We start from the raw sequence: 22,167 nt of genomic DNA, 5'->3' as shown, positions 1-22,167 counted from the left end.
TTGGCCAGTACAAATAGATTCCATGGCTCCATGCTTTTGTGGGCCTGGTGTTTTGCTTCGCTACTTTTTGTCATTTTGGTTGGTTGTCTTTTTTTTTTTTTTTTTTGAGAAAGAACACTTAGTTGGATAGGCAGGAAAGTTGGGAGGTTCTGGGAGAAGTTGAGGTAAGGAAAGGGTATAATGAAGACATATGAAAAATGAAGAAATACCACTTAAAAAATGAAAACGTCATAGTTACCATTTCTTCCTTTGAGTCACTTAGGATATCTTTGAGGCATTGCTAGATTCTGTTCTGGAGAAATGTTCCATTATTCAGCTGGCTGATACACAGTTACACAAGGAATACTGTGCCTCCCATATTTTAAGCCTCTAACACAGTGTCTTGTGTATAAAAGGCATTCAGTTTATTTCTGGTCAATCTTAAGGGTATGCTGAGAACAGCTGGAAGGTTGGGTGAAGGAATAAACAAAAGTAGAAGTCTGTAATTGAGATTCATATTCTTTTAGTTCACAGTTCTGAGAAATAATAGCTAATTTAGAGCATTATTAGAATGCACAAAAGGCCTTAGCAATTAAATTGTCAAAGGCCCAAGGGCTAATTTTAATTTTCTACTTTACAGATTATTAACTTCTTACATGGTATTATTGATGTATTAACTCTGAATGTTATTTCTGGAATCATCTGCCTTATGTAACTGCATAAAGCCCTTTGCTTTTCTTTATTTTAAGGAGGGTCTCCCTCTGTAAGATTGTATGTTTTTCTTGTAGCTAGCTTTTGTCACTATAAAACATGTTTCTTAACCTGGCACTAGTAAATACTATATGGAAAGGAACTAACACATTTCATGGGTAGCACTAATATGATGAAGAAAGGTTTTTAGACTGTAACAAGCCACCCTGTAGCAAAAGAGAAACTAGAAAAGATGTGTTGGATTCTTCTAAGTGTCTCACAATATATTATGTAAAGGAAACCTTTTTGGAAATAGAAATCTTGTTCTCATGTATAATTATTTGATAATAAAGTACTTACTTGAAGATAGAACAAAATGTCTTTTTAAATTATTGAACAACAAAAAATAAAGTATCAACCTTATGTCTCACAGGCTTATAAAAGTCCCTTTTATGGTCTGTACTTGTTTTGTTAAAAAGCAGATATTTAGATGTCTTATAGCAAAGTTGACACTAAGACATACATGGTTCCTATTTTTTAAAATCTAGTTATTAATTTTATTGCCCTTGTTGGCTGTTGGTAAGGTTACTGTATTGGTCAGGGTTCTCTAGTCTCAGAACTTACAGAATATATGTGTGTGTGTGTGTGTGTGTGTGTGTGTGTGTGTGTGTGTGTATGTATGTATACACACATTTTATTTACAGGATGCAGTCCAGCTAATCTAACAATGGCTAGCTGTGAACAAATGTCCAAGCACCTAGTAAGATACTCAGTGCACAGGGCTGGGTGTCTCAGCTGGTTTCTATATATGCTGGAATCCCAAAGTAGGCTCCAATGCCAGTGAAGGAATGGACTTGCTAGCAAGGCAAAGGCAAGCAGGCAAAGAGCAAAGCTTCCTCCTTCTTTGTCCTTATATAGACTTCCAGCAGAAGGTATGGCTCATATTAAAGGTATGTCTTCCTGCCTCAAAATCCAAATTCAAGGCCTGTGTCTCCTGCCTCGAGATCCACATTAAAGTTGTACATCTTCCTACTTCAAAGGTCCAGACTAGAAGTGGATTCACTTACTTCAAACTAAGCAGATAGTCTCTCACAGGTGTGCCCTTCCATTTCTGGATTATAGTTCATTTCAGATACAGTCAAGCTGACAACGAAGAATAGCCATCACGGTTACTGTTGCTGTGATACCAAAGGAACTTGGGAAGGAAAGGCTTTATTTCAGCTTGCAACTCTCAGAGCAGGTTCTGAAGTAGAGGCCATGGGAAGGGGTGCTTCTTACTGGCTTTCTTTCCATGGCTTGCTCAGCCTGCTTGCTTATATAACCCAAGACTACTTGCCCATGGTGGCATGTCACACAATGGCTTGGGCACTCCCAAACCAATCATTAAAAAGATATCTTAGGCATTTCCCCAATTTCAAGTCCCTCTTCCTAAGTAACTCAAGCTTGTGTCAAGTTGATATAAAACCAAACAGGATAGTCACTTGTTTTGAAGACGTACTTTTTTTGCACAGTTTTACAATTTTATGTAACAACTGAGAAGGTATAAAGCTTTCCTTTGTCCCCTGCCTCACTGACGTGTTAACTTGCCACTTACAGCATCTCCCCCAGTGTGGTACATCTGTTACAGCTGATGAAAGCCTACACAACCATATCCCTTTGTAAGTCTCACTCCTGCTGTTGAACATTCTGTGGGTCTGGAAAACATCCCAGCTCATTTCCGTTGCTACAGTACACATAAATGGCTGTGATTTACCTATCCATTCCTCCCCCAATCCCTGGCAACCACTGGACTTGTAAAAACTGACTTAACATGCAGTAATGTTTTCTCTGCATATATGTAGGTGCACCACATATGTGCCTCATTCCCGTCAAGGACAGAAGGAAGGGCTAGATTCCCTGGAACTAGAGTTGTGGATGGTTGTGAACCATGTGGGTACAGGGAACTGAATCCAGGTCTCTGCAAGAGCAACACGTGCTCCTGACTACTGAGCCATCTGCATCCCCACACTCTTCTTTTCTGTCTTCATAAATTTACCTTTTCCAAAACATCACTGAAATCTGAGCATGCAGTTTTTTCATACTGGCTTCTTTTATTTAGTCTTAGACACTTCAGGTTCCTCCACTGTCTTTCCATGGCTTAGCAGCTTCTTTTTAGTGCTGAATAGCACTCCAGTCTCTGGATGGACCAGTTTATCCATTCACTTACTGAAAGATAACTTGATTGCTTTTAGGATGTGGTAATTGTCAATAAGTGGCCCAACAACTGTGTCCACATTCTGTGTAGACATGTTCTCAGTTCCTTTTAGCAAATAAATCACAAGGCGTGTGATTGTGTAATATAATGGTAAAGTTACGTTTAGTCTTGTAAGCAACTGCTAAGCAGTAGGTATTCCCACTCGCAGTGGAGGAGTTGTTGTCACCGACCTTTGGTAGTGTTGGTAGTTTGGTGGTGGTCCAAATGCTGACCGTTCTAACAGTGTGCAGTGCTGCCACTGTCCTCCACATCTGGATGATGCATGATGTGGAGCCTCACTGCATGTGCCTATCTGCCATCTGCTGCTGCTCTGGTGATCTATCTGGATAGGTCAAAAAAAAAAATTATTTTTTGTTGAGCTTGAGAGTTCTTTGTATATTTTGGATAACAGTCCTTTATCAGGTGTATCTTTTGCAACACATTTTCTCCTCGTCTTTCTATCTCCTCTCCGCCTCTGTTTTAAAATTTTTATTTTATGTCTTCTATGTAACCCAAGCTGGCCTCCCACACATCCCTTCCCGACTCAGCTGCTGAGTGCTGTGCTTACAAGCATTTGCCACCCCAGCCCGGTTTTTTCTAGTCCTGTGGTTCTGTTGTTTTGCGCCCCTGTCTAGTGGAGGTGGCGCAGACAGCTCTTCTGAAGCTCAGTCCTATTCCTGGGGCCACCAGTCCTCACTAACTTGCTATTGTGAAAGAGCCTCCTGTCATTTATTTCCATGTTTGGATGGATTTACTGTTTGTCAACAAAGAAGGACCTGCAGCCACCAGCTGGCACTTAAACAGCCACCTACTGTCTCATCTGGATCTTTCTTTGTGCCTACTGTGCGAGTAACAGGGTCCCCTAAAACACACAATTTATTCAACAACTTCATTTCACAAAGATTGAGGCAAAAGGGAACAGAATTAATATATATGTATGTCTAAAGAAATAAATGTAATATCTATTATATATATGTTATATATGTCTATGGGCCTAAAAGCACATCTCTGTAATTCTGAGGATCATCAGAATGAATGTTAGGAGAAAGCTCATATACAGAACACAGCACAGAGACCATATCACACCAATAAGGCTCTTAACAACTAGTTTATTTTAAAATAGACAAACTATTATAGAAAATAGGAACATAGCAATTTTGAATGTATAGTTTTAACCAGTACAAAAACAAAACCAATAGTGCAGTGTCTGCAACCTTAAGAAATCTCAATACAGGATCTTTGAAAATTCCTATAATTCTGTCACTAATTCTAACTTGAATTTACTAGCAAAAGACCTAGAAGTATGGTAAGCCCTTGACCTAAAACCTAACTAATCTGTAAGATGTTCATGCAAAACTTAATGAAGAAATGGAAAAAGCTGTCTATTGCTTTTGTTATCAAGATAACTAGCAAACTAGTAAAATCGAAACTAAACTGAGAAAATAGAAGTTTGTTTTCTAACAAGACCAGATTTCTTTTCAAAAAGTATGAAGTTTAGAAAAATGATTTTCTTAAATGCTAGCTGATGCTACCTTAAATATCACCTATTTTAAATTATACCATCTCTAAATAAGTTAATCCCACAAGATAATTTAAATACACCTTTAGGTGGAGGGGTAAAGGGAGTGCCTCTTTTCAATGCAGCTATTTTAATATGAAGCTTTTGCACAGAATCAGAACATTAACTTATTATAAACACCTTTGATTACTAGCAGTAATGTTGGACTAGAAATAGTGTGGCTTTGAATGAGCCAGTGTTATTAGACCAGATTGACTTAAAAAAAAAAATAGATAATTGCCAGTTCAAAAGATACCTGGAAGACATGTACCATTCCAGAGAAAACACAAACTGTCCCAAATTTAGAAGAGTAGAATAATTGTTGAGGTGCAATTAGACACTTCTATGGAGGAAAAAAAAATGAAGGCTCCTATAGTTAACAGTCTGCTTGTGGAACAAAATTAATTTGTATCTTGATTCTTCAGGACCCAAAAACATTAGAAAGTGCACTTGGGTTGTACTGTACTAGGGTCCTCTGCAGCACAGTTGCGGCCAGACTGGACTTTCAAGTACTACATAGGTACTTACAAATTCAGTAATCTGAATGATTAAAAGGAAAAAAACCTGGAGTATTATCAATAATCTTCAGTTAAAGCATGAGTTGGATGAATAAAGAATCAATTATTACAGGTTCTGAGGTATGAAATCTGTGTCAGTAGTAAGACAGTATCATATGTTTATCCTTTGTTTTTTTTTGCTTGTATTTCAAAGGTAAAATATGTAAAACAAACACACAGCACATTAGATTCTAATATTAACAAGCCCAATGTGTAGAAATTAGTACTTTTCTGCAGTTTGTAACAATTTGTGTCAGTAGAAGATTCAAGATAATTTGGTTGAATGTGGACAGTCAGTCAACTTGCATCTGGAAGACAGGACACATTTTCTAAGGGTATTCACGTTAAATTAAAAAATACATATAAATTAATAAAACCAAGAGCAAACATCACACATGTGCCACGAGGAAAGGCAAAGTAGTCAGCCAGGCATAAGGGGTTGTAGGACCCCTCTCCAGAGGCAGCCTCACTTCTGAGGGCAGCAGGCTCACGTTGGAAATGCAAACAGTCTGCTTTCATGTTTTAAATGGCATGATCTGCACAAGATTCTCAATCCTGTGTACTATCAATTCTATACCATTGATTACAACATTGAAGTGGCTTAGGAATCATCCACACAAATATTCAGCTTGTACCTGCACATTTTACATCTATAACATGAGTAAACATGGCCATTAGCAGAACCGGGGAACTACAGTCACATCCATGAGACATGAGTCAGGTGTCCCCCAGGGTCCACAGTGTTCAGGGTCCTGAGATCCTCACTTTTCTTCCTTGTTTGAGATATCCATGATCTCATTCATTTTCTGCTTTTGCATTCGTGTTCGAGTAGAAGCTGAAAAAGCAACAAAGAATACTGGTAGTGTTGAGGATGCTGGGTAAGTGGACCAGGGGCTACTGTGTCCACCATGCTCATGTCAAGTAGCTGGAGCTCTGACTCCTGCAGTAAGGGGGTTTTTGTAAAGGTTTCCACATGGGGTCTTGGACTCATGCTTCTCCTGTCTAGTGCTGGGATTAACATGTCTACCTAACTTTTTAAAAGCCAGATTCCCCTGTTAAATTTTTTTCCTCAAGCTATACCACTAGAATGTGTCTTTCTGTCTGTCTGTATGTATATCTGCTTTGCATGTGCGTATGTATAAATTATAAAATAAATCTGGGAAGAGTTGGAGAAGGGTGAAATCATCAAAACATACAATATTCTCAAAAATTAATATATATATTATGTGTACTTCAAATAAAAAATTTAAAAAGTACCGTTTTCTTTGTGACCCACCCCCAATACACCATGTACATTCTTACATGTTCTCCATTGCAAACCACTAGTCAGTCTAAGGACACTGAAGTCAAGTTTGGCCACTTATTAGGGCCACAATTCCTGCCCTGCAGACTGAATGCTATATTTCCATAATGGTAGCCATTCCCCTAGCCCCAAAACCTTTTTTTTTTTTTTTCTTTTGTGAGACAGTTTAAACTGGGCATGGACATTTAAAAAATGAATTATTGTTAATTATAATATGATTAAAACCAGAAACACTTAAATTACTAAAAACAAAACAAAAAAACTACTTTTGACTTTACACATGAAAATCATTATGCTCTTAGGGCTGGAAAGATGGCTCAGTGATTAAAAGCACATGCTGCACTTGTATACACCATTCCCAGCACCCATGCCTGGTGGCTTACAGCTAAATCCACATATATACATACATTAAAAAATAATTAAATTAACTAAAAAAGCAAACAAATTCTTGACTTTACAGGCAGACATTCTTCATTTAAAACCTACAATTAGTCCTCTGGGCAAGATTCTCCATTAAATCCCCAGCATAAAAACAAACTACAAATATTCACATTGTCCCAGAATGACCTTGAACTTTTGATTTTCCCATCTCTACCTCCCAAAGTGCTGGGATTAGCGAGTACCACACCTGGTTCAGCACAGAGTTGAGGATGAATCTGGCAGAGCGCCTGCTTAGCTTGTCCCTAATTTTCCAGTTGCAAAAACACCCTGAACTTCAGCCTGCCAGAGGAGACTGGAAATCGTATCTTTGTGTGTTACCAGGAAGTGTACTGACTATAGCTACAGACCAGACTTCTTCTCTAAAAAAAAAGACATCATCTAACAGCTTTCTGCCCCTTGTAACGTGTGTTTGTGGGCTCCAAAAATACTTGTAAGCATTCCAAGGCTTGTATTTGGTTATAAGTGCCTTGTCCTTTACATGTACCTTGTAGTGGTGGTGGTGGTGGTGGTGTGCTAACTAATTTAAAAGATAAAATAGAAATGTATTAATTAATATAACTAATATTCCGAACACTTGGTATATTTAACCTTGGTTCAAACAACACACTTAAGGAAAAAGGCTTTTAAAATCAGCCAGAAGTACAGTTCTGCTGTGTGCTTTCTTTTGCTGCTGGTATCTCCAAAGCCTGGCTGTAAGTCCCCATCATACTCACTGGCACTACCCCCCAGCAGCCTAAGCCAACCAGAAACAGTCAGCAAATACTGCCTTCCATCTACTTCATTTTGTATAGTCTCATAATTGCTTAGGGTAAAATTTCATTTGTCTTAATATTCCAAAAATGATTAACTCACTTTATTGTGTGTATACATATGCCTTTCTACTGCAGTGCTGAGGACTTAACTCAAGACCTGTGCACACTAGGCAGTAAACACTCTGCTACTCAGTGACAACCCATGACCCTACCATTCTAAATTCCTGTCACACTGACATTTGGAAAATGACCTGATCTTAATTTTTCAAAATTCTGATTTCCATTAATGAAAAACTTTGTCTCAATCCTTGCAGATTAAGGGAGTTCAACAAACCCGGGGTAGTTTGCCCATGCTCCATGCGGCCCTAGTGTGCGCACACCACCAGCACAGACTGGACTGACTCCGTAGATATTATAACGGAAGGAGAGATGAAGTTGGGAGTATAGTCTGAGTGGAGTGGCCTGGGAGGGGTGGATATGATTAAAATACATTGTATACGTGTATGAAATCTCAAAAAATCATTTTGAAACTACAGTTCAACATCAGTGTAAGACTATTCAAAGGCTCTTGGGAAGTGTGCTGACGATCTTCACTTGGTAGCACACACTTAGTCCACCAATGTGAGAGGTAAATATATACTCCTGTTTGAACTGTATTTTAAAAGCATAAATAACTCTTCCATTGAAGGACTAATGTGTGGATTCCTTCATAGAGTGAAAGGTTTTCTTCAATGAAAGCAGAGGCTTCTTCCCTGTATGCAAACTCGGGGAGTGAATACTTACTCATTTCTGCCAGTTTCTGTTGAAATTTGGACTCTGCTGGGAGATGTTTACTGCAGATGGAAAAAAAAAAAAAAGCATTTCAAAAGCATACATACAACTTCCTAGTAAATTTGCTTTCAATGGCATTTTATGCTATTTTTTGGTTTAATTTCAAAAGCTTCCAAGTGATCTAAAATAAAGATGTCCCAAATTTATGATCCCATAAATTTTTAATGGTTCTTATAAAGCACAATATTTAGTATTTTTCAAGAGGAAGAATTTTTAAATTTCGTGTTAAAACTAACAAATTTGTATCAACAGCCATGTAAGAGCACATGCAGACTTCTAATAACTGAGTTGTCACTAATTTCCACAGACGGCATCGGATTTCCATGGTGCTTCCCATTTCACCACTCCCACTCAGTATGTTTTTTATCTTGTTTTTTTGAGACAAGGGCTCATTGTGTAGCTCTAGCTGCCCTTGAACTCGCAGAGATCTGCCTGTCTCTGCCTTCCAAGTGCCAGGATTAAAGAAAGGTGGGCTTCACCCTGGCCCACATCTACTCTTGTTTAGCTGTTCTCACAACACAGAAAACTGACTGGACAAGGACCGAGGGGCTCAGGACAGTGCTGAGACTCAAGCATCTCCATGGTTCCTACCTCCCGTCTGCCTCATCGGCTCCCTCGATGTCAAAGCGGAGCTTTTTCAGTGGTTTCGGAGGGTTGCCGCCTTCAGCACTTCTTTTAAGCACTCGGTCACTATTACACACCATCTGGTTTATTTTCTGGAACTTCTCAGATGTCTACAATTTACAGAGTTCTTATTTAAAATCATTAAATAACAACATTTTGAAGTTAGCAGCTGCAAATTTTATTTTGAGGTATGTCAAAAGTCAGGCAGAAGTAATCTCTTAATTTTAATTCTCTGTCTTACTAAAGGAGAGATTTTAAAAGAATTAACAGCTATGCCAATTCTGCCTTCACTAAACACCCATTCCTCCTGAGTCCTCCCATCTTCTTCAAGCAGCTCTGATTCTCTGTCATCTTGTGCTATCACACACTGGCTCAGCCTGTGGCCTTGCTGGGACCCACCCACACGGGAAACCAGGGCCTTTTCACAGAAGCAGCAGAGCTAGGTTAGATTTCTGGAAATTTTATTTATATATATGTATATATATATATATACATATATATATAATTTATTTATATTTTTATATAAATAATTTATTTAGAGTATTACATAATCAGAAGGAAGGCCACAAAGCACTGTGATTCATTTTTTGGGTGTGTTGACACATCATATGTTGATGTATTACAAATCAGCACTGATAATGGTATTTGTTCAAATGTTGATAATTCATAAAGGTTTTTAACTTCAATAGTCAAAGACTTCACAATTTTAGTCTAAGTAACATGATAACGTGAGTTTGGTAAGAAGTGTGGCAGCACACTACCCCATCTCACCCCATAGATAAGTATGTGGAAACAGTCCATCTCTTAGCTTCCTTTTTCAAGACTGTCTCAGACATGCAGATTACATGTTACTTGAGTCAACAAATGAAGTCAGATTTTCATGTAGAGGTTAAACGTGATCTTTCTGGTGCATTAGACAGGATCAGCTTCATTTGATGAAAATATAGTACATATCAGCATGGCAGGAACTCAGTCCCATGGCCCCATTAATATCTAGACAAATAGCCATGTTCTACACTGTTTTACAGGGTGCAGTAAGCAAAAGGCTTGATGACCTCTGTTCACAGCTGCCCCGCTCCAGCTGTGCTTGCACGACTCCACAGCTCCTTCGTGAACCCTGGCAGCTGTAGCCTATCCTGAGTCAGACGTCACAGCACTGAGTATCTGTAAAACTGACTTTTACACTTCATTTAGCATACTTCAACCTATCTCTAGAGCAATGGTTCTCAACATGTGGGTTGCGGCCCTTCGGGCAAATTCCTATCTCAAAAAATATATACATTACAATTCATAACAGTAGCAAAATTACAGTTATGAAGTAGCAATGACAGTAACCTTATGGTTGGGGTCAGCACACCATGGGGAACTGTATTAAAGGGCTGCAGCATTAGGAAGGTTGAGACCCACTGCTCTAGAGTGTGCCTTCATGCACGCACACACCTGTTCTCTCTTTCTCCTCTCCTTTTCTCTTTCTCTCCCTTATTTTCCCCTAAAACAACATTTTTGCTATATATCCTATGCTGGCCTACAAATCACTGTGTAGCCCAGGCTAGCCACAGTCTCTTTTTAATTTTTTTCTTTCATTGGAAATAGATATTGTTCCTACAATATATTTTTATCAGTTTCACCTCCCCCAATTTCTCCGAGATTTCTCCCATTTTTCCCCTTTTTGGAATTCATCCCCTTTTTGTCTCGTTAGAAAACAAACATACATCTAAATAATAATAATAATAAATGAAGTAAGATAAAACAAACTAAGAATAGGACAAAACAAACAGGAGAAAAAGAGCCAAAGAAAAACACAAGGTACACAAATAGATGCAGAGACACACATCTGTACACATAAGAGTCCCCTAAAAACATAAAACTGAAAGCTGTCATATATACATAAAACACCCATAATGTTAAAAAAAAAAAAAGAAACCCTATCAAAACCTTATGAGACAAAGAACTTCCATTTTGTGTAAATCATCTACTGCTGGGCATGGGACTTGCCCTTAAGAGTGGTTTGTATCCCCAGACAGACTCCATTAGAGAGAACTGATTTTTCATTTATGAGTAGACACAGATTCTTAATCCCCCTGCCTGTTTCCCAAGTGCTAAATTTACAGATATTTATCATTGTGTTTGGCTCATCATGAAACCAATTATTTCAAAACAAACTTTTAGGATTATTATTATGTGTGCAGGATTGTGTGAATGTGGGCATATGTACCATGGTGCACATGCCGAGGTCAGAGGACTAACTTGTGGAGTCAGTTTTCTCCTTCCACCTTCTCTGTGGGTTCTAGGGATCAAATTCAGGCCACTAGGCTTATGCAGCAAGTGCCTTTACCCTTTCCACCATCACACCGTCACAGTCCCTTGTTTACCAGAGAAAGACTAGCACTGAGAGGGAGGAAGAAGGCAGTGGGAAAGGGGTGGAGAGAGCCAATGGCTGGATGAGCATTAGAGCACTGTACGTGTGCAAGGAGACCAGGAGCTAGAGACATGCTGCTCGTGTGTGGAGATGGTGCTTCATTCCAGAGTGCCTCATTTCAAATTGTGAGTTACTGATTTTCAAAACACTGTGTAAACATTTATATGAGATTATGTACATACATGTGTACCATGTGGCCTTTGTCTTCCTGCTCCCTAAAACCCTTGGAACTTCCTGAGTGATAAGGATGATAGGTCATCTTTTGTTCTAATAGAGAGACCCCTTATGGGCCCCTAGATAGCATCAGCGTGGGGTCAGAGTGTCAGAACGATAAGCCATGGTTAGAAGCTGAGAATGTTCAACTACAGTTCCTAACCTCTAGGGTGGGGAAAGTCAGTAGAGATTTATTAGTACAAAATGAAATTCTTCAGCATCAGGATTGGAATAGCTCTTGACCTGCTACCGCCACAGGAACAGGTTAGGGACCCCAGTGGACAACACCCTAATGCGTCTCTTCATCTGGTGCTTATCTGTATCTTTTGTTAAACTGTTAATAGTCAGTAAACCATTTTCCAGAATTTGCAAATATTCTAGCAAATGGTCAAACTGGAAAGGAAAGAAGTTACAGGGATCCTCTGACTTTTAGCCCATTTGGATGGAAAACTGGTGTAACCCAGGAACTTGCCACTTTTGACTGGCATCTGGGAAAAGTTAATGACCTCAGCCCTGGGACCTGTGGGATCCAAAGACAACTGGGTAATCAAGTCAAATTGAACTGAACTGGGTGACACCAGCTATGTATAGGTTGGAGAATACACGTTTCATTTTAGGAGTACTGTGAGCATAAAAACACTTTGTATGTGTATATAAATGACTAATTACATATATATTACATAATCTCAGAGAAATGTTTAGAAAACAATTTGGAAGGTCATCAATTATGAATATTATTCAAAGTTAAACCTGATTTGCAAATAAATTCAGATGGCTTTCTCAATTTTATATAATATGACTAGAGGACAAATCTGGACAATTATACCTATAAGCTGAAATTATGGAAATCTTCCATTTCTTTTATAGCTGCAATATAAATCACTGATGTTCATATGCAGATGTCTGACAACAAACCACCAAATAAAGGAAGATGTAGGGGCGTACAGAATATTTGCATCATATTGCCCAGTATATTTTGTATAACAATCTATGACATCATTTTTCATAGAAAGAAATACTCACCCCAAAGGATTCACCAATTGAGACCAAGATTCTGTCAAGTTAAGATAAAATGTGAGTTAGTCGTGAAAACTAGACACAAACTGTGCAGATGTGCAGAGATGAGCATAGACACATCATTCTCAACCACTGGAGATCAAAGGTTTTCTGTCCCTGAAATCACTGACACCTTACATCCATTAGGGATTATTGGACTAGTGCTAGTGTGATTAAAACATAAGTAGTCAGGTGGTTTTTTGTTTGTTTGTTTGTGGTGCTGAGGATCAAACCCAAAGCTTCAAATATGCTAGTCATGCATTCCCACTGAGCTATACCTCCAGACCTCTTAGATTTGCAACAATAATTCTAGGTTTGTAGAGTATAATTCTGCCATGGCCCACATTTAAAGAGGATTTTTAGAAAGTTTTAAGATTATCTTTACTTAGTTCTTCATAAGTCAACAAATGTAACCTCATTCTAATTTAAGTTGCATTTGATACAAACTTATAAGTCAGTAAGTAAAATTTAAAAGCCCAGTAAGATGGCTCAGCAGGTGAAAGCACTTGTAGCCAGGCCTGATGACTTGAGTTCAGTCCCTGAAACTCAGAGGAGAGAATTAGTCCAACAAGTTGTGCTCTGCCCCCCACACATGCACAGTAACATGCATGGCCCCCAAGTATTAAAATAAATATGAAACAACACAATAACAATAACAATTTAAGAATTAAGAAGGTCTGGTGAGATGGCTCAGCAGGTAGAGATACTTGCTCCACACATCTGGTAACCTGAGTTCCATCGCCAGAACTCACATAGAAAGGTGACTAGAGAACAGACTCTACAAAGCAGTCCTCTGACCATCACGTGTGCCATGGCATCTGAGCCCCGCTCCCCTCAATAAATACAATGTAAAAATTTATGTTTACAAAGTAATAATCAGACTTTAATTAGGATTTATATTGGTATGCAGTAAGAGTTATTTTTATGTATTCTATAATCAGAGATCCTTATTATTCTATTTGTCTTCATTTCAAATATATCATTAATGGTCTGGTTTGGTTTCTCATTACAGGGGTTGAAACTGGGGCATTTGTATATGTTAGGCTAGTGCTATACCACCAAGCTACATCCCAACCATTCTCCTGACAAGGTCTACTGAGCTGCCCAGCAGGACCTGAACTTGTGATACTCTGTCTTCAGCCTCCTAAGCAACTGAGACCACAAGTCTACGTTACCAGACTCAGTTATAATTTATATTTTTGATAATGAAGTTGAAAAAGTATTTCTTTTTGTAGGCCAATAAAGATTTAAAAATATACATATGGAAATAATAGCTATGTAGATTTTATTGCCATCCATTTTCTTGATAAGGGACATCCTTCCATGTACATTTGATTAATCAGAATACCTAAATATGCTGCATGAACAGAATGCTACAATTCTCTAGAGCCTCATCAGTGACTGGCCAATTAGGATGTTCACAATGTGGCTTCTTCCTAAAAGGAGCCCCAAAGTGTGCTGGGCATGGTGGCTCCCCTGTAACTGAAGCACACGGGAGCTGAAGCAGTAAGACTGCTGTGAATGTGAGGCGATCCTGGGCACACACTGAAAGATCTAGCTTCAAAGAGGAAAAAGGAAACATGCAAACAGGAATCCAGACACACACACACAGGAGCTTTCTACCATACTTCCAGTTATTTTCCCACTTTATATTTTTTCTACAGAGTTTGCAATTTTAATCACAAGTGTGCATTACTCATGTAATTAAATGTACTACTCAGGTATTTCCTAAAAAGCTAATAGAGCCCTTTTCTCATTTGTTTTTCTTGCCCACTAGGTACAAACTACATGTACTGAGAATTTCTGATGAGGCTGCATTAATTATACTAGTTAAATGACCTCCTACTTTATAAACATTAAGCCAATTTCAAATAGCCCATGATAACACATAATTAGTCAAATGAAGGACTTCAAAGCCAAAGATATGATTTGTCATTGTACAAAATCTTTCATCTGAGAATTTTAAACAACTTCGCATTCATTTTGCTGACCCAGAGCCCTTTTGAAACAGAAATTCCCAATGTAATGTAAGAAATATACCAACAGAATTAAGAAAGGTGGGTTTTAATTGACAATAATCTACACTTAATAAGAACTCTTCATTTAAAAAATTTATTATTATTATTACTGTGTGTGTATATATGATCTGTGTGTGTGTCAATGTAGGCAAGCATGTCAAAGTCAGAGAACTATTTTGGGAGGCTGGTTCTCTCCTTCTGTCATGGATCTAGGAATCAATTTCATCATTAGGTTTGTGTGGCAAGTACTTTTATGGGTGGTCCATGTTGCCAGCCCAAGCAAAATACTAAGATCCATAGAGTTTACAGTAAATTTAGAATAAAGAATCTGGGCATGATGACACATGACTTTAATCCCAGCACTCAGAAGTAGAGGCAAGTAGATCTATGAATATGTAGCCTGCCTGGTCTATATAGCAAGTTCCAGGCTAGCCCAAGGGCTACACAGTTGAGACCTTGCTTAAAATAAGTAAGTAAGTAAGTAAATAAGTAAGTAAATAAATAAATATTTTTAAGCTAAAATGATCTACTTCAATGGCTTATAAAACTATTAGTGTTTTAGCTGGGTGGTGGCAACACACACTTTTAATCCCAGCAGGTGGGAGGCAGAGGCAGGCGGATCTCTGTGAGTTGTAGGCCTGCCTGGTCTACAGAGCCAGTTCCAGGACTGCCAGGGCTGTTATACAAGGAAACCTTATCTTGAACCCCCCAAAACAAACAAACAAAAAACCCACAGAAACTATTAGTGTTTTGAAGACCACATAACATTGGCTCTTAAATTATGTACACAGGGGACCTCACCAGCTGGGAAAATCCATCGAAGTAAACGCATTTCTTTCTCCCCAAATTCTTGTTGTACATTTACTTAAGGTACATAAGGAAATTAGATACCCAACAGCCTAGCCCATTCTAAACAAAGAAAGCTTTGCATTTTTATGCTTCAATCAAAATTATCAATGTAAATGGTATTTTTTTTCAGCATTCCCTTAAAAAGGAAACACCAACCTTGATCTTGGAGTCATTTTTGTGGGTGTTGGCAGACCTTCTGAAATTTTATAAGGACTCTTTAGGGGTGATATATAGATGTTACCTCCAGGAATCCGTAAGGGTGAACTAGAAAACTTGTAAGGGCTTCGAGGAATGTGAGGTATTGGTGACAAGGTAGGAGGCTAGAGACAAAACAAAAGGAAAACAGGTAATTGATGCAATGTTTTGGTGGGGATCCATTACTTTGTCACTAGATTTCCCCAATCAAAGGATATTTTCAACATACCCTGGTGGAGGCATACTGCAAAATATTTGTTTTTAGTCTCTGCATGAAAACTGAGTTATAGAATACTATAATGGAATCAAACTCCTCTTCTCTGATCAAAACACGTTTAAAGGTCTGAGGAAAAATAATAAAAACATGTTACAGGAATTTAAGAACTTGTCTCTTTAAATTTTCTTTTAAAATAGTTTGTACATAGTTTTATAAAAACCACATTTTATAAAGAAAACAATAATCTGAAAAGGCTTCTTTAGATTTAGATTATATATTCAAAGTGAAACGTCACCAAGGTGATCCAGAGAAAGGGCCTGATAGCCGGATGGAAAGCTGGCCATCCTACAAGAGTTAGATAGGCTATGCTGAGCTCAAGTCGACACCATAACCCCCAGTATGCAGACAACATTCACTGGCCTACAGCAGCCCCTAGTCTAAAGGGTTCAGGAAGTGTGCACTACTCCCTTGCAAGAAGCAGACATTTAATATCAACATTTATTATGCAACTCCATTTTACTTTATTTGTTCATTTTTTATTTTTATAAGCAAGATCTAGCTATGTAACTCCATACTCATGATGTCTCTTTCTCACTTAGCATTCCAAGTGGGAATTGTAGGCCTGGGCCACCATGTCCAACTGATGAAACAATAACCCAGGATTCCCTGCAGTGCTCCAGCATAGTGTAAATGTGTGTCATATGAAGTGTGTTTAATCATGATGGCCTCTCTGTGGGAGAGGAAACTAGAAACACAAATGGGCTTGCAATGGAAAATCCTATTATGTCTTTATAAAGATTCACTTATACTGTCTTTTCCATGGAAAAATAAAAACTAATATACTACAAAGTTTATTTCAAATATCCTGGTTATTACTATATATAAATATAGTATTATTTATGAACTTCAAGTGTGGATTTATACTTCATAGTTTGTCATAATTTTCTAATTTCACTTTAGCTGCAAATAACTAACCAACATTATAACACTAAATCAGAATATATAATCCCTAATTAACAACTGACATAAATTATGAACATTGATTTATTTTTTAAAGTCTTACCATGAGAGATTACCTACCTCCTGGACAGCATGAGGAAGATCCTTGTATGCAGTTACAATGATTTTGAATTTAAGGTCTATGTTCTTCACTTTGCAGATGCCATACATAGAGCACATCATAATCTAATAAGAAAGTGTGACAGAAGCACTCAGAACTTTAGTATATCTTTCTTTGGGCCTTAAAAGAAAGTAGTTTAATTTCTTCTAAGTTTTTTTACCTATTCTGAGCTTGGTTTAACCTGAAGTCTATGTAAGATGTTTAACCAAAACATCTGTATTTACAAAACAAAATGAGAGCAGCTAACTCAGTTATTCAGTACTGACTACACAGTTTGTTAAGTTACCCTGACTGTAGCTCCAGCTCTTTAATCTTTATCAAAAGTGTTGAAACTAGAATGGGCTAATTGTATGATTAGTACTTTTTTTATAAGGTTGTATGAAAAAGTTTCAAGTTATCCAGTGAAGTAACATGTAATAATTTGGTATGTACAGACGTGCTGACGACAGAAACCTAATACTGTTAACCGTGCTCTGACTCAATCTGAATGTAGGTTAGATTAGTTTTGTTGTTGAATTTTCATTAGGCTATATCACTATGATAAAAAGATTTTCTACATGGTATCATTCAATAAAACTATTTTAAATGCAAAACTAAGATTTGAAAATGATTCTCTGTGGCCTTAAATATCAATTTTTAAAATCTGTATGAACTTTTCCCCCTAATTCAAGTATTCATCATTCTGCAACATTTTGCTGACATCCGCTGTTACCAAGGATTCCTGCTCACCATGTCCTGCTCAGTGTCTTACAACTGAGCCTCACACTGAGAATGCCATTTATGATGCAGTGTGCCAATTGATATTTTTCTTCTCCTTTAAAGTATCACTCATAAAAATCTGAGCAAAAATAAGCAAAAAGCTTATTCTCTAGGAATCTGATTGTCTGTGTTATCTCAGTAGCTTCACCACTGAGCTTCATCACCAGCCTTTTTATTATTTTTACTTTGGGACAGGGTCTTAGTAAGTTACCCAGGCTGGCCTTGAACTTGTCATGTAGTACTGGCAGTCTTCAAATTTGTGAGTCTTTAGCCTCAGCCTCTTGAGAATAGTTGTGATTACAGGCATATGTCACCACTCCTGGTTAGATCAGTTGGTTCCTGGCTCATGTTATTTCTACACTAAAATGAAATCTAGCTTATCACAATATAGAAAAGACTTATGCTAAGTGAGTTACTTGGTAAATTTTTAAATAAATAATGTCTGTGTCTTAATTAAAATATACATATAAAATCTAAAACTCTGATTCGTAAGAACTATAGCAAAAAAATATAAATGGCACCCAACAAGTGATGAAATAGATTACTAAACTAATATAGCTGTTCACTTGAATCCAGTCTTTAATGGAAATCAGCACACAGTTAACAGTAAGTAGGAAGAGGGAAGATATGACGGTGAAATGATTGACTTTCTTACCTGGTCCAAATGCCGGTCTTTCATGAGCTCATACTCATTTTGCAGTGTGTGCTGAAACAGAGTCCAGATAATATGCTCTAGTTCTGGATGCTCAGACAAAAGGCGTGCACATAGTGTATTTAATCGGAGATATGCTAGACGGTACACTGCAGACATAAGGGGAATGAAGTCTGTTTACTGTTCATTTTCAATTATGAGTGGATTTTTTCAAACATTAAATTCCTTTATAATATTGTAAGTAGCATTTTAATAATAATTTAGCCTCTAAGACTATTTTCATTATAAATAAATGATTCCTAGTATTAGCAGTGTTACAAACACAAGGCTCAATAATACTTGCTGAATTGGCTACTACATTATGAAACTGAGGCAGAGAGGAAAGGTCATATGATATTGTGAAATTAGGTAAACCAAATAAGATTTGCTTTGGTTCTGTTGGTAATCACTCATCATAGTTGTTGGAAATTTCCATTAACAATATTAGAGAGATAATTTTTAAAATAATGAAATTGCAAGTGATTATTCTTTTTTTCCAACCTTAAGAAAAAAAACCCATGCATTTCTCTATAAATACCAATGGAGCATACTCTTGAAAACTGTAAACTCTATCAGTGCAATATGACCATGATAGGAAGTTTAGTTTAATGGTGCCACTACAAATATGACTTCAGAGGAAAGGAATTTGTATTTTTATCCATTTACTTTACATGTAAAGACCCATGGTTCAAAATGTTCCTTTACAATCTTGCATAGGGTAAACAGAACTTTTCAAAGCTAATAACTTATCCCCAAAGGTCTGAAACTTTACTGTACATCAAGTTTTCTAGGTATGCATAGATATATTTCAGTTAGGTAGGTAATCTTCAAACACTTCAAAGACCTATAGAATATGGCATTTAAAATGTTTCTAAAACCTAGACTTTTCTGGACAATGAGACACATCTGCTTTTGCAGCACCAATTACTTCAAAGAGGATGATGGGCATCGAATAAACTCATTATAGAGTTTGCTTTCTTTATGACAAAAGTTAGTCATTGGGCAAAAAAATGCCCTTGCCTCAACTGCTTGACAGGATGCTGTATAAACTGGACATGCAGGAACCACAGAAAGGTGACCACTGAGAGATGGTCCTTCAGGTTCCTGCTTTTCAGAAGAGACTGCCAGACATTCTACAGAACATGGAGAGAAATGACTGACGAACTTTGCCAGAAGGGGCAGAACAGTCCTTAAAATTTCCTGCTTCACTGAAAGCTATGCCAGAGACTCTAGGCCTACAGGCTAAAAATAAATGCCCCAATGCTACAGAAAAACTTTGGATGACTGTCCAGGCAGCCAAATGTCTCTGTAATTTCTAAAATTATGGAAGCTGCTTGCCATGCACTTCCTGTTTACTCAGGTAATATTATATCCTTCTGGGATGGAGTTAAAGACCAGATAGTTATAATTATAGTTTTCCTTAATCATGATAAAAGATAACTTAGATATAAAACTTTAGACTCACAAAAAACAGGATAGATGGACTATTTTCTTTAATTTTGCCAAATACAAATAGACTAGATATTGTAACTGTAATTCTTGCTTGATAACTGCTTTGCTATATATAATTTTACTATGTTAAAGTTAAAATCTTCCTTTTTGATTAGACAGAAAAGGGGAAGTGCTGTGGGATGTCTTTCTATATGCTATAAATATGTGTGGCTCTCATTGGATAGCTGCATTGGCCTATGGCAGGGCAGGATGGAACCAGGCAGAAAAATCCAAAAGTGATAATGAGAAAGAAGGGCAGAGTCAAGGAGACACCAGTCCACTGTCAAAGGAGCAACAAGATGCCAGCAGACCAGTAACACCACAGCCACATGGTAACATATAGATTAATAGGAATGGATTAATTTAAGATGAAAGAGCTAGCTAACAAAAAGCTGAAGCCATAGGCCATACAGTTGGTAATTAATATAAGCCTCTGAATGATTATTTTATAAGTGGCTGCAGGACTGCGGGGCTGGGCAGGACGGAGAAACTTCTGGCTACACACCACAGATTTGTAGGGTGGACCTCGCTATTCTACTACATCTGCATACAACTACAGAATGCTATGTAATCTGATTAGCGGATTTCTTAAATGTCCTGAATATCCAAGAAATATGTCTATATTATCTCAACTCTGGAGAAAAATGTGAAAAGAAAAATAATACTAGTGTATTTGCAAACACTAATTTGAAGACGTAACAACAGAAACAACACTAACATAGCATTTTCTGAGTGCATACTGTATGCTAGTCTCTACTGAAAGCATTTTATATGTACTAATTATCCTCTAATTCCTATAAGGCAATATCCTTATAGGACAGATTATTATTACTTTTTTCATATTATAAGCAAAGAAACTGAGGCATAGAGATGTTAGGTGATGTGCTCAGGGTCACATATCATAAGTACTGCAGCTATGACTCAACCTAGTAAGCTTGGTTCCAGAGTCTGTGCTCTTGAAAGTAATCTTCTACTGACCTTTTTTGTAAAACAGGGAAAGGGAGGTAGATTTCAATGGCTTCTGAGAATGGAAGGCTGAGGCTGCTTGTGTCTCTGTATTTGTAGCAGAATTTACACGTGTAGTTGAACTTCTTTTCTTTGGGGATCTTATAGGAGAAAGATACCTAGATATATACAAAGGATAAGTCTTCATTGTACACACACACACACACACACACACACACACACACACACACACACACGAGTTGTGTTCAATTATATACATGTACTCAGACACATTTTACCTATTTGATATAATACTGTATACCAAATTCAATGAGTCAGTTATTTAAATACAAGCTGGGAAAGCTAGCTTACCAGGGAAAATGTGCTACCTTTCCAAACTTCAATCTCCCTGACTTTCCTTTAGTTTACATAACTGACAGCTGTAAAATGACTTAACTTGCACAATAACAGGTCTCTCTGGAATTCCAGATGCAGATATTCAGTTATGACATGGACAGACTCTCAGACCTTCAAAGGCCAAAGCGAACTCTGGATTCCCTCACCCAGTTTTTCCATCCCAAACAAATGTCACTACATAGCATCTAGCGCTTTAAAGGAAAAGGCCTAGGAATGAAATTTAAAAATTTCTCCATCTGTCTAGTTCCTCAAATATGCTCTAAATCAAATCAATGTAAAACCTGTTATTTCTATTGCAAAATACATTCCAGACCTTCCATTTCTATCTTTAATGTTTATGACAGACCAAGTCACCCACACCCCTCTTTTAAGATGTTCAAAGTCTTCGAACTTTTTTCTCCATTTTCTTGTCTTGATGCTTTCTAGCCCTCAAGTCCAACTGTACTTCAAATAGCAGTCAGAATAGTCTTTTAATACAAATTATACACAGTTGCATCTGTGTTTGAATGGTTTCCCACTACCTTATAAAAATCTAAACTTCTTATAGCTTATAGGAACTTAGAGACTCTAACCCCGGTGCACCCCTTCAACCTTACCTGTACTACTGTTACTAGGACCCATCCACCCTAGATTTCTTTCTAGTCTCCAATTTAGTCAGTTTCCCCAAACAGCATTTTCCATGGTCAGCATTCAGTTGCCTTTCAGGTCTCTAGTCAAAATATCACTTCATCAGAAAAGGGAAGCCTCTAAATGCTCTATCACCTTCTCTGTCTCACCTTCCTGTCACTCCATTGGTTTCACTTATAGCA

General features: G+C 37.6%; 1 protein-coding gene across 5 annotated transcripts in view; it reads right to left on the bottom strand.

Moving 5' to 3' along the window:
• Positions 1–3,991: 3,991 nt before the first annotated feature.
• Rb1 (RB transcriptional corepressor 1) overlaps positions 3,992–22,167 on the bottom strand; it is a 138,233-nt gene continuing 120,057 nt past the window's right edge. For 3 of the 5 annotated variants that reach the window (XM_059273339.1, XM_059273342.1, XM_059273343.1), the window contains 9 exons: positions 20,975–21,120; positions 18,470–18,615; positions 17,016–17,120; positions 15,948–16,061; positions 15,680–15,843; positions 12,624–12,654; positions 8,936–9,078; positions 8,297–8,346; positions 3,992–5,852 (listed from right to left, as the gene is read on the bottom strand). In XM_059273339.1, the coding sequence (XP_059129322.1) occupies positions 5,779–5,852; positions 8,297–8,346; positions 8,936–9,078; positions 12,624–12,654; positions 15,680–15,843; positions 15,948–16,061; positions 17,016–17,120; positions 18,470–18,615; positions 20,975–21,120 (973 nt within the window). In that variant the 3' untranslated portion in view covers positions 3,992–5,778. Of the gene's footprint in view, positions 5,874–8,292; positions 8,347–8,935; positions 9,079–12,623; positions 12,655–15,679; positions 15,844–15,947; positions 16,062–17,015; positions 17,121–18,469; positions 18,616–20,974; positions 21,121–22,167 lie in introns of all 5 variants that reach the window. The other 2 variants (XM_059273344.1, XM_059273341.1) reach the window with 2 other exon arrangements.

This window comes from Peromyscus eremicus, chromosome 9, assembly GCF_949786415.1.
Source record: "Peromyscus eremicus chromosome 9, PerEre_H2_v1, whole genome shotgun sequence".
In the NCBI taxonomy this organism is placed as follows: domain Eukaryota; kingdom Metazoa; phylum Chordata; class Mammalia; order Rodentia; family Cricetidae; genus Peromyscus; species Peromyscus eremicus.
Note: the sequence above shows the minus strand (reverse complement) of the source record. Positions and strands in the feature narration are given on the sequence as shown.